This window comes from Protopterus annectens, chromosome 9.part0 (genome assembly GCF_019279795.1).
Source record: "Protopterus annectens isolate FY-2018-M chromosome 9.part0, PAN1.0, whole genome shotgun sequence".
Classification (NCBI taxonomy): Eukaryota; Metazoa; Chordata; order Ceratodontiformes; family Protopteridae; genus Protopterus; species Protopterus annectens.
Window position 1 is genome coordinate 1,722,473,560 of NC_056743.1, and position 18,208 is coordinate 1,722,491,767.

Genomic DNA, 18,208 nt, shown 5'->3' on the forward strand with positions numbered 1-18,208 from the left:
TTATGAATGGCTAACATGGACAACACCCATTCAGTTGGTTCTGTGACTGGTCAAATCACACTTTGCTGCACCATTTTATCCAACTGAGCTTTAACTTTATCTTGCATAGCTATCAGAACTCTTTTTGTTGGTCTGACTACTGGAGTGATCTCTGGGTCTAACTTCATGGAATTCACAACTGGAAGCTTGCCCAATGTGTCATCGAAAACATCAGCATACTCTAAGAAAATAGCTTCAGAAAAATTGGAACTTGGAACCGCACTCACATGATGAAATTCGTTAGCAAAAGAAAGCAGATTTTTCTTAAACTATCTTTGAGACAGAATAAAGATTGCATTGGACATCGGACTACATAGAATAACAAGTTGCAGCAGTTCTCAGCAGTTCTCAGCCAGATAACATGAAAGTATTACTGAATATTTGGTTTTAATTTCTTCACCTCCATTAGCAACAAGTCTCACACTTACATTACATTTACAATGAGTTGTTCATTAGTTCTCACTTTTGCAAATGTATCTGCTAATATAACATTACACTTTGATCCAGTGTCTACTTTTAGCTTTCTGGATTTTCCATTAATCTGAACCATGCAAAACACTTTGTAGTAGTTTATTGACCCTGAATTAGGCTTTATGTCAGGCAGACACTGCCTTGTTAATAAGTTTACTGCATCAACTCTTTCTCCAAGCACTGATAAACCATCTGTATAGAAAGCTGACAGTTTGGGCTCTACTTGATCAACTTGCTTTTTTGTGTGACCTTTCATTACAACTGTGTGAGGCTTACTTGATTTGCAAAACATTTGGAAATTATTCCATTTTTTACACTTGTGACATTGCTGACTAAATGCTAAACACTTCTCTCTTTTTGACTCACGATTTGCATCACAATTGTGACAGTTAACAATAAAGCTAGATTTGCATTTTGCTGATTCTTGCTTATGTTGCACTGAGCTGGCAGTGGAGCTTGCACATTTTTTGAAACTTGCTAGAAAACCTTGTGGCTTCTTTGGAAACCCTGTAGCTGCCAAGTGCTTAGGCCTGTTCTTGTTTGTCACATGCTGCATACTGTCTATATTTGCTCTGAAGCTCACTGAAATGATGCTTTTGTCACTTGCAAGCATACTCGTACATCTTTCTGTCACCTCATGGATCTGACAAATCTCTATTGCGTTGATTAATGTTAAATCACTGTCACAAAGCAAAATATTTCTTCAAGCAGCACTATCAATACCACATACAGGCCTGTCCTTTATCAGCTCATCTTTTAAATGACCAAACCAACACATTTTAGCTCTGTTTCTCAAGTCAGTTATAAAAGCTGCAAATGTTTCCCCTAGTTTCTGATCTCTTGTGTAAAACAAATGCCTCTCTAATGTAACATTCATCTGGGGGTTACATATTTCTCTAAACTTGCACTCCAAACACTCGGGGTCCTCCCTTGATTCAGCTGGAACAACAATATAGTTGTCTGCAGCTTCTCCTTCATACACTGCTGATGCATACACAAATGAACACTCTCTTTCTATGGCCTCAGATCCTGCTAGGTTTAGCAAAATGAATGCCCTGGTATATGCATCTCTATCTGCATAAGCTGCTTGTATGAAAATATGTTACTCTTGCTCAAATATTCTCCAGTTTTCTGCAATATTCTGATCAAATACAAGTGGTTAGGGTTTCTGAAATCTCTCTGCCATATTAACACATACCAGTTAAGGATCTTGCAACTGTGCATGAATATACACACATACATGTACATAAGGAACTAGAATAGACAATACTTGCCCAATGCCTTTGTGCTCTGAACTTTTACATCTTTCTTTCATTGAGTTTATCGAAATTATGCAAATGAAAGAACTTGTAGTACTTTGGAATAACTGGACTTTGTAAAATAAACTTCTAGGGTGTTTCGATACTTCGCTGAACTTTGCAAAATAACTTCTCACTACGTTACAGTATTTTTTAGAATAATCTCTCAGATTTCTTGATACTTTACTGTATTTTGCAAAATAATTTTCTCGGGCTTTCAGTGCTTTAAAGAACTTTGTGGCATAATATCTCTGGTTTTGATATTTTACATAATCTTTTATTGGTAAAGGCAGAAATTTTAAAGTAACTGGTAAAGGCAGAAATGTTAAAGTCATCACTTGGAATTTTATCGATAAAGGCAGAAATGCTACAGTCATGTGCCATCACTTGTTAAAGTCATCACTTTAAGAAACATTTGAGAACTTTACGATGCAACTGAGTAATTCATGAGCACTATAATACTCTTGTTTTCTGTTGTAAGAAACACCTTTAATCAAAGCAAGAAACATATTAAGCAACTATACAATGTGAACAAACTCAATAGCTTTCGAAGTAATTGCACTTTGTGAATAACTGCATACATCACTCTGAAATGTCCCCAGAATGGTGGTACCTTGCTAGGCAACTCCTTCCAGTATAAGAAGCACTCTATAATGGCGGCACTTTGTGAACAGACACACCCAGCACAAGAACTTTTCTTTGAAATAACTATGCTTTGACTGGATTGCATGAACGAGTTGCACTTTGTACACAACAAACTCTATGAAATACATGCACAGTAATAAGCACACACTGTAAGTACTTTTACACACACTAAGATACTTTGAATAACTTTAATTATGCCCTTGATACAATATAAAGTTTGTAAGGGAGATATGAACAAAAATGTATGTTTCTGTAGAAGAGTCTGAATACATGATTGAAGGCATGTAGAAAAAAATACAAAGTACTGGACGTGTGCTAAGCTGTATGTGTTTTTGTCCTTTTAAGGAAAGGTCTTATCTTTAGGAAACATTAACCTTTTATGTACATACCTGCTAAAACCTGATGACAAGTATGTTTTTATAACTTACTGCTGATAGATGGATTTTTAACTTTTAAACATGTTTTTATGGAAGTTAAACTTTCTGCCTGAGACCTCAGCAACAGGGACCAATTTGAATTAGTTTAAAATGTGCACAAAGTTAATTGGTCAATGTCCAGCTCTGCCTAACCTAGCAACAAGAATATTAATGTATTGAACCTATAAGTCTTGAAACCTGCCCAAAATTGATTGGTCAGTATTATACTTCTTAGTTTTTACAAACTACTGATGCTGCATACTAAAAGGTGTATAAGCTAAGGATTTTTATACTTCGGGGAGACTCTGTTACTGAAACGTTGTCTCCCACATACATGTGTGATGAATAAAGATTTTGAACTACTGCCAAGAGATGGACTCCTTTATTTACCACCTTAACAAGTTATAGTTATGCCCAAACACAGCACTTCGCCCAAACACATACAGTCACCTTGCTTTCTTTTTGCTTAATGTGCCCTTTTCTTTGCTTATTATATTTGTTTTGCTCATTTAGGCTCTTTTTATACCCAATGTACTTTTCTTGTGCTTGTTTTACTCTAAACATGCCCATTTTGGCCTTAAACACACTCATTTTGCTTTAAACATGCTCATTTTTTTGCTTTACTGTTAATTGTCTTGTCAAATACTTCTATCTTAAACATTTTCTTTAGTTATCAATCTCTTTTGTACTTTCCGCTTGCCTGATCACAACCCTGATGTGGGGCATAGGCTGATATTATAAATAGGGCCCTATCCTCACACTGAAGTCTGACTGCCATTACTCTACCACAAATTCTGATGACATCTCACACTGTCTTCTGTATAACTTCCCTTAACACAATCCGCACACCATTTTAAGTCTGTCCTCCCTCAAGTTGAAGACTCTAGATAATATACCAGATTGTTTTGTTACACTGTCTCTTGGATACAGAGGATGCTTAGCCTCATCCTTGCCATCATGGTATCCACTTTCAAGCTGCATCCTGCCAGTGAACCTGTATTGAGTGTAGCAATTCTTAGTTCATTTTTGGTAGGTTGATTCCTTTTACTTCCAGTTTTTGCTGAACAGCATTATCCCAGGTAACCCAAGTTGGGCAAATGGACACTGAGCCTGACTAGTAGTTTATTGACCCTGAATTAGGCTTTATGTCAGGCAGACACTGGCTGATAGTGGCACATGAACTCCACCCAGCATTAGCATTGGTCCCTGTTGTAGGTTGGAGTAGACTGCATTATCAAGCCTCTTATCATCAGTAAATACCCATGCCCATTTTTGCCAACAATAGTCAACATGACAGATTGCCTATAGCCATTTTTTAGCTAGCCCTGCTTTGGCATGCAGTCTGTGATTTGTGTACCCCTGTGTAGAGGATACTGTCCACTACAGTTTGAGCAACAAAGCTAATGGCCTGTGCAACTTTTCCCCAGGCAGGCATCATTTAGGGTCTGTGCTGCTGCCCACACCTCCATTCTTTGGTGAGTTTAAGGTGGAAACATCCAACATTTTTTAGGGGGGAGTTGAGAGGAACACCGCAGAGAACATGCAAACTCCACCCAGATATTGACTGGAGGTCAGGATTAAATCTTGCACCTTGTGCACAGTAGGGGAAGACCTTAACCATTACGGCAATTGCGTCTTTTTCAACAGTTTCTCTTTAATAATAATAACAATTCTAATTGGATATTTTACTTTTTGTATCGTAGTTGTATCATTTGTTGTGATTATTGATGTATCAAAAGGACAGAACATGTATGTAATGATATTTTGTGACAAAATTAATTAAAATATATATGTACAAAACAACAATTAGCTTTTAGATGCAGATGATGTCAAGGTGTTCAAATTTATATCTGGCATACTAACATCTCCCATTAGCAGTTCTTACTCTACTTTTATAAAAATAAAAAAAATACAGTCTATAATTTGTCTTTTCCCTTTGCATGTTGAGGGGTTCACAGTATTACCAGTTTTGGAGTGTTCTGCCATTTCTAGCTTCTAGTGTGACCATTAAGTCTTCCATTTTTTCACTTGTGTTCTGTTCCTTGACCCCATTCATGTACTTAGTGGACTGCATTTCCTAGTTTATGAGCCCTTCCTTTTCAATAAATTGTGCATTCCAAAATGTTTACATTCTGCAGTTACTAATATGCACTGCCTTTTATTTCTTTCCTGTTTTCATATCCCTTTTTATTTTATAGATTTGCATATTGCTCAAAAGTTGATAGGTTGGTACTAGGAAGCAATCAATGAGACCATTAATAACCTAGGAAAATGATCCCTTAGAATTACTATATTTTTCATTAGTATTCACCCCCCTTTATTTGGAAGGGTGATTCAGGAAACCCAAGGGAGAATGTATCATTGCCCATCTTGTCAAGATTAACTTTGAAAGCAGAGTACTGCTTTGTTTGACCTGTAGGGGGAGCTAGTTCCATAGGTATGGACTGCACTGGGCTTGATACCTATCTGGCAAGTAAGTCTTGTTTACTTGTTAATGTAAGTTCAGATCCTTGGTATGCATGTTTGAGGAGCCATTAGTTCTGCTGAGATAAGGGAAATGGAATAGGGCAGGGTGTTTCATGGGTTGAAAAGCAAGACAAAGATCACTAGAAAGAAGCTGGTACGAGACTAAATACAAGGAAAAGGCTCTAAGTGGGTAATTAAGGGACTTCAGACCACTGATGTTTTTTGCTAGGAATCACTGAGGTCTCTCAAAGTGAGCAATATGTTGAGAAAGTACATTCAGAAAGGAGAACTGTATTCAATGATGGGACTATGAGGGATAAGTACAGGGTAAAACCATCAGGGAATCAGACTCTTGCATCCTAAGCCACAGGCAGGATTACTCACCGCACTACTATTGAGAAAAATTAAAGCAGTGAATGTTTTAAATAGGACTTGAACCTAAACCCCCCACCCCACCCCCCTTTCCAGCTGTTCCTCCATTAAAGTACTGAAGCAGCTAAACTCTGCACAGACAATGACCACTTTCAGGATTGGAAATCAGATGTCACAGCTATGAGACAAAGATGTTACCACTCAGTCATCATGCTGTCCATATTGTTGCCTTTTTCACCACTAACCACATACTGTTTGGTGCTACTGGTATCTGTGTTACTAATTACACTGACATTTTAATGTGTAAAACTTTCCTTGATGGCTTATGGTTGCCTCCCTTCTTAGATTTAGTTTAACATTGTTAATGAGGTCACTGACCATATCATCTCTGGTGTGGCTTCTTCCATTAGGGCAATGAATTTCATCGCATTACTATGGGGTGGGTATCTTTCTATCTAATTGGCTCTCCAGCCTTCCAATATCTATTTTGAGAAGCTATGATGTGTGGCAATCACCCAAGGCCCTTCTACAGATCCTTACAGGCCTCCCAAACCATTCCAATTCCTTGTTGAACCAGTCTTACATCGGTAATGACATGAAAGTTCATTTGGTGACAAAATTTCCTATCTGGTGCAGATGCATGTGATCCTAAGAATTTACTCCCCTTTCCTCTTTATCATGACACCTAACATGTATCTTACCTTTCTGTTCCATCTTTTGCATAGTTCCACTATCTTAATTACTGAATCATGCAGCAGAAACTGTTTCCTTATTGTCTAAAGTCTGCAGCATGTCTTCTATGAAGGTTCCAGGAATACTACTTAGTCACCACTAACCCATTCACTGAGGACCCAGAGACACTGGGATCATATAACAGATGTGCTGTGGAATGATTGAACACTAACCCATCTGTAGGGGACCCAGAGACACTGGGACTGTATAACATATGTGCAGTGAAATGTATGAACTTTAACCCATCCGTAGAGGACCCAGAGACACCAGGACTGTGTAACAGATGTGCAGTGGAATGTTTGAACACTAACCAATCCATAGAGGACCCAGAGACACCAGGACTGTGTAACAGATGTGCAGTGGAGTGTTTGAACACTAACCCATCTGTAGAGGACCCAGAGATACCAGGGCTGTTTAACAGATGTGCAGTGGAATGTTTGAACACTAACCCATCCGTAGAGGACACAGAGACACCAGGACTGTGTAACATGTGCAGTGGAATGTTTGAACATTAACCATCCGTAGAGGACACAGAGACACCAGGACTGTGTAACAGATGTGCAGTGGAATGTTTGAACACTAACCCATCTGTAGATGTCCCAGAGATACTAGGACTGTGTAACAGATGTGTAGTGGGATGGTTGAATGGGTATTTCTCTGCTTCACTTCTGATTCATGTCTAGATTGAAGTAATGTCTAGTTGTCCTAGTTTTTGTCATTGTTTAAGAAATGTTGGTGATCTTGTAGGTTCCTCAGAGGGATATGCGATCTGCTGTATTTTGATCTTGTCTGAAATCAGCAGACAATGTTGTCAGTCCAGAAAGATGTCTATTGAGCAGAATATATCCCCAGAAGGTCATCCTCATGATAACTGGTGGGTCATTGCACTGTGTCACACTTATTTGCCCTTTATTATTTTGTATTTCATTTGCAGAATGTAGAAGGGCTAACAAAAGTATGTGAAAAGGGAAAGCAGAACATTATTCTAGCTACTGCTGTGAAATCTCTACTTTTATAATATCAGAAAAGTCCTCTAATTCTGTCAGTGCCTGACCTTATTAACAGTAAAACTAATTTCTGACAGAGTGGTGTAAAAGGATAATGGGATAGCAGGAGGGGTTATCTTAGTACTGCCTTCTAGATTGCAGACACAACAATCACAAAAATAATAATACTAACATTTAGAGTCAGAAAGCCAAATATGATTTTTAAATTAAACATAACAGTATTTTCTGTTAGGTTTCTGGAGCTCTTAACTCTGCTGATGAGTTACAATGAAGCTGAGATATGAAAAAAAAGAAAAATAGGCTTTCTCTGCTCAACAGGCTGTTTGAAAAAACAGCCAACATTATTCTTACTCCACATCTTAAACACAGAGAATAAGGCAGTCAGATATTATTACAGCTATTCATGCTGTGTTGTGAACATCAGAAACATCACTCAGCAAGCATCTCACTGTTATGCGAAACTGTGTGTGTGTGTGTGTGCGCACACGCGTGTGTGCGCGTGCTTGCGTGTGTGTGTGTGTGTGTGTGTGTGTGTGTGTGTGTGTGTGTGTGTGTGTGTGTGAGTGCATTTCTTTGTCAGGCTATAAATGCAGAAAACACTGAAATTACTCCTAGACCAAGTCACTGGCTGTTTTTTGTTGTTGTTGTTTTCTTGTTTGATAATAATATGTTGTTTGCTTCTAGACTGGCCTTCTACAGTCTACATGTGCTAAAGATTTAAACTGCTCTCATGACTTTATTATTGCATCTGTAAGAGAATTAGTTACATGGCATGTCATCAGTCTGCTTTGCTAACCTGCAAACTGCTTTACTTGTAATTCTTATATGTAGCTATTACACCAAAATTAGTTATGTGCATGTACATAAATAGCAGATAGCTAGATAGATATAACATGTTTATACATATGTGGGGTGTCAATATAGAAGCTTTCAACTGTTCCTGATTTTGCTTCATATTTTTCTCTTCTTCTTGTAAAATTCATGGTTTTCTGGCAAATCAGTGAGTATGACGGTCACTAAATAATGACATACAATTTGAGTTTCAAACTTAATAGCCTTTACAAAGCACATGCTAATGCAAACCTGTTATTCTAGCAACTTTTTAATTATTTAAAAGCAGCAGCTGTCTCTGATTTGGGTTATTTGTCTACCACTCATTTTTAAGATTTTTTTTATATTTTTTCTTCAGCTAAGTTATTGAAAGTTAAAATTGCTTGTTTATTTATTCATTCATTTGATCAACATCAAACATTTCAGGTATATATTCACACAATTTACAGCTAAGATGTTGGCAAGTATCTAATGGGGAAGCTGCAATAGGTTGCACACTGTGTTCTGGCAGGAGTGTGCTGAAAAGAAAAATTCCCATGGCACAGTTATTTATGTATTCATTTATTCATATAAGTATTCATTTAGCCATTTAATTGCAACCAGACATATGTGGTATCTATTCATTTATGTATTCATTTATTCATTTAATTGCAATCAGACATCTGAGGTACCTGGTTACAGTCATACAAGTAGTAACATTTGTGTGTGTGTGTGTGTGTGTGTGTGTGTGTGTGTGTGTGTGTGTGTGTGTGTGTGTAGCACAGATGCTCTCATATGACCCTGACCTTATAAAATATCCCTGATTTTATGTTTCACAATTTAGTCTGGTCCTTAAAAGTTTTTTTTGGCATATAAATAAGGATTGCAGTCATCTAAATAATGACAAGCATTTGAAGTCCCTAAGCTTAAGTGCTGCCTCTGATTTTGATCTTTTGTCCACCATCACTTTTTAGCTTTCTTGTTGATTACTGTCTGAAGAGATTGAGAGGTATATGAAGATAAGTTACAATAGGCCACATGCTATAGTCTGACAGCATTGAGCTGAGAAATTCATTCATGTGTAGCAGTTATTTATGTCTTTAGCATGTGCAGTGACAGGTATATAAGTGGCTGTAATTGATGACCACATATATGTTTATGTGTACGTGTGTGTGTGTGTGTGTGTGTGTGTGTGTGTGTGTGTGTGTGTGTGTGTTTGTGTGTGTGTATGTGTGTGTGTGAGAGAGAGAGAAAGTGTACATCTGTGTCTATGAGAGACTAAAATAAATTACTGTGATAATTGTTATTATTTTTGTTTTATTAAATTTAATCTCTGAAATGTACGCAGTCAATGTAATTGCTGAGTATATGGGCTATCTGTGGATAAACATGAGTAACAATGCTGACATTCACTCATATTAAGCAGTCTTTATTCTGTATTTGCAGAAGTAGTGTGAATTTGTGTGCAGCCAGCTGGAATACTTTACTGTTGCTACTTCATAGTCAGACACCCGAGGGCTGCAAAGTCAATAAACTGTCTGTAATTTATATGGATGGAGCTTGTCTGTTATGAAACTGTCTGCTTATGTGGGCATGAGGTAGGGTTTGCAATGTATCCAAATGCAGCAAGCTGACCAAAATTGTTTTCACTTTTCATCACATACCTCAGCATTATGCCCAATCAGGGGTTATCTGTGCCAGTCTTCACAGTGGTGAAGTGAGTAATGCTGCCATCTAACACTGTGTGGTTCGGGTTGAGTTTTTGGCTGTGATTCCTTCAGTGTGGAGTCTACATGTGCTCCTGTCTCAGTGCAGGTTTTATCCAGGTTTTCTGGTTGCTTTTCCCAGACTCTCAGCTAGATAATATATGCCTCTGACCATTTGTATTTTTATCCTAATCTTACATCAGATGGGGTGCACAGAATGTAACTGCCTTTTTTACAGGTAGAAAGCAGGCAGTCACTATTTCCAGATAGGATTTAAATACTCTTACAAGTATTTGTCTTCTTGGTTTAGTGGGGAACTACTATTTTGTTAACTTTGAATGTTAACTGTAGACACAACTTATTTTTTCTTGAAAGGAAGCACACACTTTAATTTCTTTCCTTGCTCATGAGTTTTTGTTTAGGCTATTACTGGGCAAAATCCACCTCACTACCTATCCTTCTTACAGGTACCGGTTACAGACCAACTCTTCTGCAAACCTTAGCCCAATCCTAACCAATATTTTTCAACATTACTCCTCAAACAGACAGCTCCTTTTCACAATCAAACTACTCCCCACAATCCCATCTAATAATCCAGCTGGTGACTCTATCTATTCTTTCTATGTATCCAGATTGTGGAACTCCTTGCCCCAAGTACTCAGACAAAATGACAATAACAGGCTTTTCAAAACTAAACTCAAATAACCTTTACTGGATAAATGGCTCTGCCCTTGATCCACTCCAAGCTTTCTAGACAGCTTTTTCTCCCTCTTCTCTCTTCTCCCACATATTTTATAAACCTATTATTTTTAACTTATGACAGACCTTTTTCCATTCTATTTCCTTTCATTCAAGTGCTTCCTGCCTTCTTTATTCTCCTCCTCTTTTTCCTCTTCTCCAGCTCTACTATCTTGATGTCTGTTCTTTTCCTAGTATTCCACACTCTACTTTCCCTTCTTTCTCTTTCTCAAATCCCCTTACTCTAACTCCTCCAGACCTAGACTCTTCTCTCCTTACCTGCTCTCTACACACTCTGTCTGGCTATTACCTGTGAGTGCCTCTCTGCTACTCCTTTTTTGCTCCGTACTGCATTATAACTATTATCTTTATTATACTATGATACTGCTATGCAACTGTATATGAATGAGACTGTGCTTTATAAACTAATCTACCATAAATCTGCTTTGCATATATAATTGAGGTAAATTATTAATGCAATTGCAAATCTATAGGATTATCTACTACCTTTGCTATTATTAATGCATAAACGTATGTATTATGTTATCCCACTAGAAAAACTGTAACTTTTTTGTTTGAGTACTTTGTCTTTTTCATAGTGATGTACGGAACTTTGTTTCCCATGTCTCCACTGAAAAGGAGTTTGTTTTGCTGACCCAGTCAGGCTATCCCAGCTTTCTTGCTTTGAAGTCACCAGCCATCAGTCACCATCATGAAACTGAAGGCAAGTCCAATTGGAAAATATAATGCTGCCAAAATGCAAATGTTGCACCTTCAGCTAAGCTAAACCCGTCAGGTAACAATGTATAACAATTAAGGCAGATGGAGTGCCTTGTTCAAAATAACTGCTAGGAAGAAAACAACACACCCCAGAAGCCTACCTTATGGCTAGCGGACAATCTTAGGTCTGGCAAGATTAAAATTAATGTTACAGATATACATCTTCTATTAGTAGATATAGCCTGTACTAACTGATGAATTTTTATCTGGACTTAGAGGGACTCGAGAGCAGATATTACAAACTTATTGGAAATTATCTGTAAGGATGGTCTACTTAGACATTTCAGATAAGCACAAACAACAGATTAGTGAATAAATTAGAAATACTTCAAATACATCCAAATACAATGACATTTTTAAAAAATGGCTAAATAACTGGACATAGAAGGTCCATGCCACATTGAAGAATGCAAATAACTGGGTACAACACAAGTCAGTTCTGGTGTTCATTCTTGTCAGAGTGGTTATAGTATTTCTGCAGAATGCAGCTGCTGTATGAAGACAATGTGACACTACAAGCAGACTCTGAGCAGGAACTTCAGCAAATGGTAGGAGACTAGAAAGCAAACTTGAAGGCATATGAGATGAAACCGGGGGTACAGACCAGACAGTTGTCATGGCAGCAAACAGAGGACTCAGAAGATGTTAAAAACTGAGATATAAGTGAAAATAGTGGAACATGTTGACAACTTCATGAATCTGGGAAGGATGCTTGAGGAGGGAAGAAGTCTGAAGTATGAACTCAAAGCTAGAATCAAAGGTGCTACTGATGACTATCACAGAGTGTCAGGGAATGGCATGCATCATTAGAATGTCAAAGAAGCCTAAAAGTGTGGTATACAAAACAGAAATGTGACCAGTACTTCTGTATGGCACAGAAACCTGAGCAATGAAGACAGACAAGTTGAGAAACTTGAAGTGATGGAGGTGAAGTGCCTGAGATGGGTGGTAGGATGCAAACTGTCAAACAGATGAAGAAATTAGGATATGTGAACAGAAGATTAAGTGGACCCACTTATACAGAAGGTCAAGGAGAACAATTATAGTAGTACAGTCACATGTGTAAGAAAGCAATTAAGACAGATTGTGACAGCTGCCATGACACCCCAATCCCAAGTAGAAAACAATGAAATGGGGGGGGGGGGTTGTGATTATGATGACTAGTTATTTTACCTAAGCAGTGGAAAGAACACTTAACTGCCGATAAAACAAATATTTGCCACAGGCTTGAGATATAACAAGGTGTAGAAAGGGTGGTAAGTGGTTTGATAAGATCTAAGGAGTTACCTAAAGTATGGCAGCTTATATTCATTGAAAAATAATTCATATGGGATGCAAAAGATAAGGGAATCCATTCACTTGTTATATACAATAGAAAAAGTAAACGAGAAAATAGACCAGAATAGTTACATTTCATCAAGGTATTATTATAAGCATGCAATTTGTGGAGAGCAGCAAGGAAGGATGATGTAATATTGGGATACATGGTATAATGCAACAGCAGTTTAAAACAAAAATGTTTATGTGCAACTGGGTGCTTTTCTGTTGGACTCATAATAAGGCAGATATACACAGAACTGAGCTAATTTACAGAAAGGTGCCAAAATGTTGCATGATTTGATCTGAAAGCCCTATAAACACAGACTAGAAAAGCTTATTATGGATAGTTCTATAGAAAGAAGACAGAAAATGAATATTACAGAAATATTTAAAAACTGCAAAAGAATCTGCTGAGTGCAAGTGTTTTCTCTTTTCTTAAAGAGTGATGAAGAAGAAGAAGAAGAAGCCACAGTCTGAAACTGCAAGGTATGCAATCAAGAGAGACATGGGGAAGTATAAACATTTTTTGTCAATTGTTTCAGCGCTCTTGATGAGAACGTAGTTTTAGTTCAAAACTATAGTACATAAACATATCTCAGTTCCCATGAATTGTATGAGAAAACAGAAATAGGCTGGAGTTCAGAAAGGCTTACTGAAAGATGGAAGCCTTAACACAGCCATTTTCCCCTTTTGGTAAGCCTTTTTGATTCATAGAGTGTGTTATATAAACTAGTGGGGACCTTAGTTTGGAGAGGAGTCTCACAGGTAGATTTACATTCTAATGTGTTAATGCTAATTAGCCATGTGTTCTTCCCCGGAAATGTCAATGACTCTCAATTTATGCAGTTGACTGATTCAGAAAATCACTTGGTAGTGTAAAATTTCACTATTGCAGGAGAAAGTGAACACCATCAAAAGATGGCAGTCACCCATTCACTGCTATGGAAGCATTTGCAGTCCAGGTAAGTTCACAGAGGCAATGGAGTTAATTGGCCAGCATTAGGAAATTTGCCATTTCTCCCACTCTAGTTTGATGTTGGAGTTGGTATATATAAGTAGGGGGGGTGGTGGGGGGTGCAGCCGACAACCTTGCTGGGCTTGATATACTGTGGTGTGTGTGACAATCAGAATGGTGGACAACTAACTCCATTCCCTGTGTAAAATGTTTGCTGATATGAACGTTCCCTGAAATGAACATTTGCTGATTTATATTCGATGAATGAAGGTTTGCTGAAGTTAATCTTCGACGAAATAATATAGACCTGTATAGCTCAGAGTGTGATTTAAACACAGGCTAATGAACCAATTCCTGCCAGTGCTGTCTCTGAAATGTATTTTCTCTCATTTGCAGAAATTGACTTAACTACGGACGGCAGTTTCTGAGAGTGGTAAACAGACAATAAATTCATAGCTTTGCAAATGCAGGTCCTATTTTTATACAGGGGGGCAATGATACTGAATGATAGCAAATAGTTACAGGGATAAACTGTTAACCACAAGTCCTTCATCTTCATGTATTAATTATTTCCATACAAATCACATCTGTATCTATCTGTGGACCTGACAACAGTATATTTTCTCCCATTGCAGCCTTTATCTGAAAAAAAAATATTTTAACAAATGAGATTATTTAAGAAAGTCTGAAGCTATCAATTTCAGTTTAGAACTGAAAAAAGGGAAAAGGGAAAGCTATACTTTGCAAAATACCTTGTGTTATATTAACAAACACAAGACAAAAATGATATTCAAGATTCAGAGCATCTTTGATAAGGTTCTTTTGATCTAAGTTTAACAGCATGTGCAAGAAAGTTTTGCAACAACGATAAGATGTCTTCCTTGATTTTGAAGTCATACTTTCCTTGGACAAATGATCAGATTGAAACTATATTTTTGAAATTCAGTAGAAGTAATCCAAATTAGCTATTACACAAAATTGAAAATGGAATAAACTACAGCAAAATGACATGAGATATTGCCTAAGAATTTTCTAATAAAATAGGTAATACATGCACTTCATTATCATGTTGTTTATCCTTCTGAATTTTATTTAAAAATGAATGAAAAAAATATATAAAAGGCAAAAAGAAGAAAGACCAAATCTAAAAACATTCTTTTGTTTTCAATCTATCATTTTCTTTACAACCAAGCCAAAAGGACTGTGCTACAGAGGCTACATAATATTTCATCATTAATTTCATTCATTTTATAAACCTCCTACCTGGTTGAAGGTTGCAGTGTTAGCAAGCAAAGCATGGTTGATCAGAAATCCCCTACCCCAGAGGCAGTTTCCAACTCATACTGTGGGAACCTCCAGCTATTGCCAGGTAAGCTGAGAGATCTAATCAGTTCAACACCAATCCTCCCAGACTGCAGAGCTCCTTACTCTGTTCTGGAGAGTGAGGCAATGCCACCTGTAAAAGAATATAATTTCTTATGCACATATGTATAACTTTACCCTTTCATTCACTACCCATGTGCATGACCATAGGTGATGATGTGGGCATAGACTGTCAGGGAAACTGATAGATTTGTCCTGTGACTCACTTCTTGCTTCACTAGCACAGGTTGCTACAATTCTTGCTGTACTGCCATCACCACATCCTTCCAGTGGTCACTCTCCTGATCCCACTACCTTCCATCATCAATAAGACCTTAAGGCATTTAAATACATCCATCTGCTGTATCTGTTACCCCATTATGTACGGACAGCAATCTACTATTTGCCCAAAAGGAGTGGCTTGATCTCTGCATGCTAAATGTTTCTGCTACAAGAAAGTAGATAAACTGTAAATGTAGAACTTACTGTCTCATCCAGGACCATTAGTACACAGAAGCTGCTTAAGTGTTCACATTCACATGTTATGTGTGTTCTGTTGGAATTTGTTTCAGAGAGAAAGCATCCTTCACTGGACCATCCACTTCTATTTTTGTTATCAGTTTTCCAGAAGACACAGCGATGTATTTTCACACTATCTTTGTCATTCTGGTAAAAATAAATGAAAAATTAGAACAGTGATCCATTTGCTCATAACACATATCCATATATAAGAAAATCTGGCTTATGACTATGAACAGAACTTTAATAGGTCTTAACAAAAACAACTAATGATTATTGAGTGGTGGGTGTTGGGAAAAGGAAGATGTCTAGCGTTCATGCTGTAGGAAAGGGAACCCACGCACTCAGCTCATCTGTTTACATTGCACACAAGTACTTGAACTGTATTAATGATTGACACATACGCTCACTTGGAAGGCTGAGGCAAGTTGTGAGGTAAGATAATAAGATAAACCAGAAGATTTGAGCTGAATACAGATGTATGTGGCTGGAAGTGATGCTGATGGAACTGTGTATAACTGAAGCAGCAGGATGCAGAATGTGTTTTTAGAACCTAACCTGACTCATTCATACATCTCAGATGAGGTATATGTGGACAAATATTATGGGACTGCTACAGAGTAGCAGCAGATTAGTTACAATACTTTGTCTTTAACATGGGGGATATCCTTCAGATATAGTGGAATATGGATGCCAAGAATGTTAAGAAAATTAAAGTTCTGTCATATTATAATAAGAACTTTCATCTCTACTGGTACAGTAGCTTCAGCTGTAAGATAAATAATCCTCTTCAAGGAATGGCAAATCATCAGAAAACAGAGTAAACAAAGTTCCAATATCTCCTTTGTTAAGTCAGATTGACATAACTAAAAATAGCATGATATTATAATGCATCACTTTACATAACAAGGGCGTGATACAGACATTTTATTGAATGCTAGTGAGACTAAACATGAATCACTGTGCACAGCCCCAGAGATTACGTTTACAAAATGACTTTTAGCTCTTACAGTGAGTTTCTATTGGGTGACTCCACTTACCTAAGGAATGAATATCACAACAGGAGAAAAGTAAATCTGTTCACGGAAGGATGGATGTAGTAGGGAAGCATGAGCAACCCTTTACGTACACTGGTGAGGGCAGCAGGAAAATCTAAGTGTGTTCATGTGCTTAAGGCAGATTTTGTGCATAAATATATTTTGGCCAAATCATACAATAATAAATACAAGCCATATCACTAAACTCAACATATTCTTTCACAAAGTGTGACTACAACCATCTTTTTAAAGCCATTCAGTTACAATCAGTAATATACACAGATCCTGTCCTTTATCCAATAAATCACGAGTTTACAGACTCTTGTTTACAGACCTGGGCCAGTAATAAACAAATTCTTCTAGCACACATAAACTGTCAAATGCTGTATAACAAAATAACCAAATTAGGTATGAATCCAATACTATAAATATGACATATATGGCCTCTCAGAAGCATGTCTAAAAACAAAACTATATCATAATGCAACCACTCCTCCAAAATATAGCATCTATAGGTAAGATAGAATCTACAAAGTCACTATCAAAAAAGCAGTTTTCCATGAACACTATCTCTGAAACTAGCAAAATACACATTACAGTCGGTCTCATCAAATATCCAAGAAAAACAAGCATTATTGTAGCTGACCTGAAGACTAACTGGACATATACTTTTTATCAGTATTTTTACAAAATCATACGGCTCGTTGATTAATGCCACAAATAATAACATGCCAACCAAAATTCATTAATCCATAATCTCGAAAGCAACTATCATCTATATTTTCACCACCACACCAAACAGCGTCTTATTGAATTGAACTAAGTCAAGCAGAATATGAGCTATATACATTCTTCTATTATTTGGGTTGACACAAAAATGAGTCAACAACCATGATTGATACAAGCTAACAAATGCAACAGGTTTCAGTAGAGTACTGTAAATAATTCAGACATATACTGGTCCTCACTACCAACACATCCTTAGATACAGGAGTGAATATCTTCATCTACACTATACCAAACATAATCAATGTCCCAGCACTCATTCAAACTATAATTGTAAAATCCAAAACAGTACCTCAGCTAAACTTAAAAATCTGACAAAAAAATTCATACAGAGACAAACTGTGAAGAAACTGTCTCATCATAATGAAACTGAATGACTGCTAGTAGTCAGTTATTAAATGTGATTCTTCAATACAAAGCAAAGCTACTTCAAAAATTTCCCAGCTACTCATTCATTCATTTTCACCTTATTTTACAGCTGTCATTTCAAACTTTAAATATTAAGCATATGGTACATAGCCAACAACTAAAATAAAACCTTACAACTCACCTGACGCTAAACTTATCCTGCTTAATTTTCCCATTGGCCCACTGTAACCTAGCTTTACCATTCTGTTTGTTACCCATTCAGTATATAAGATAATTAGAAAACTCACTGAATTGGAAGAAAGTGTGACATAATGCAAACTCTGATAATTTCTATTCCTACTATTTTAGCTCTTGTACATAACTATTCAGTCATCACCATT

At 37.1% G+C, this 18,208-nt stretch overlaps 1 protein-coding gene across 1 annotated transcript in view; it reads right to left on the reverse strand.

Annotated features, from left to right (window-relative positions):
* LOC122810768 (adhesion G protein-coupled receptor E3-like) overlaps positions 1-18,208 on the reverse strand; it is an 804,089-nt gene that overhangs the window by 353,591 nt on the left and 432,290 nt on the right. Inside the window, exon 7 of the mRNA XM_044082329.1 lies at positions 15,604-15,783. Coding sequence (XP_043938264.1) covers positions 15,604-15,783 — 180 coding nt within the window. The remainder of the gene's footprint in view (positions 1-15,603; positions 15,784-18,208) is intronic.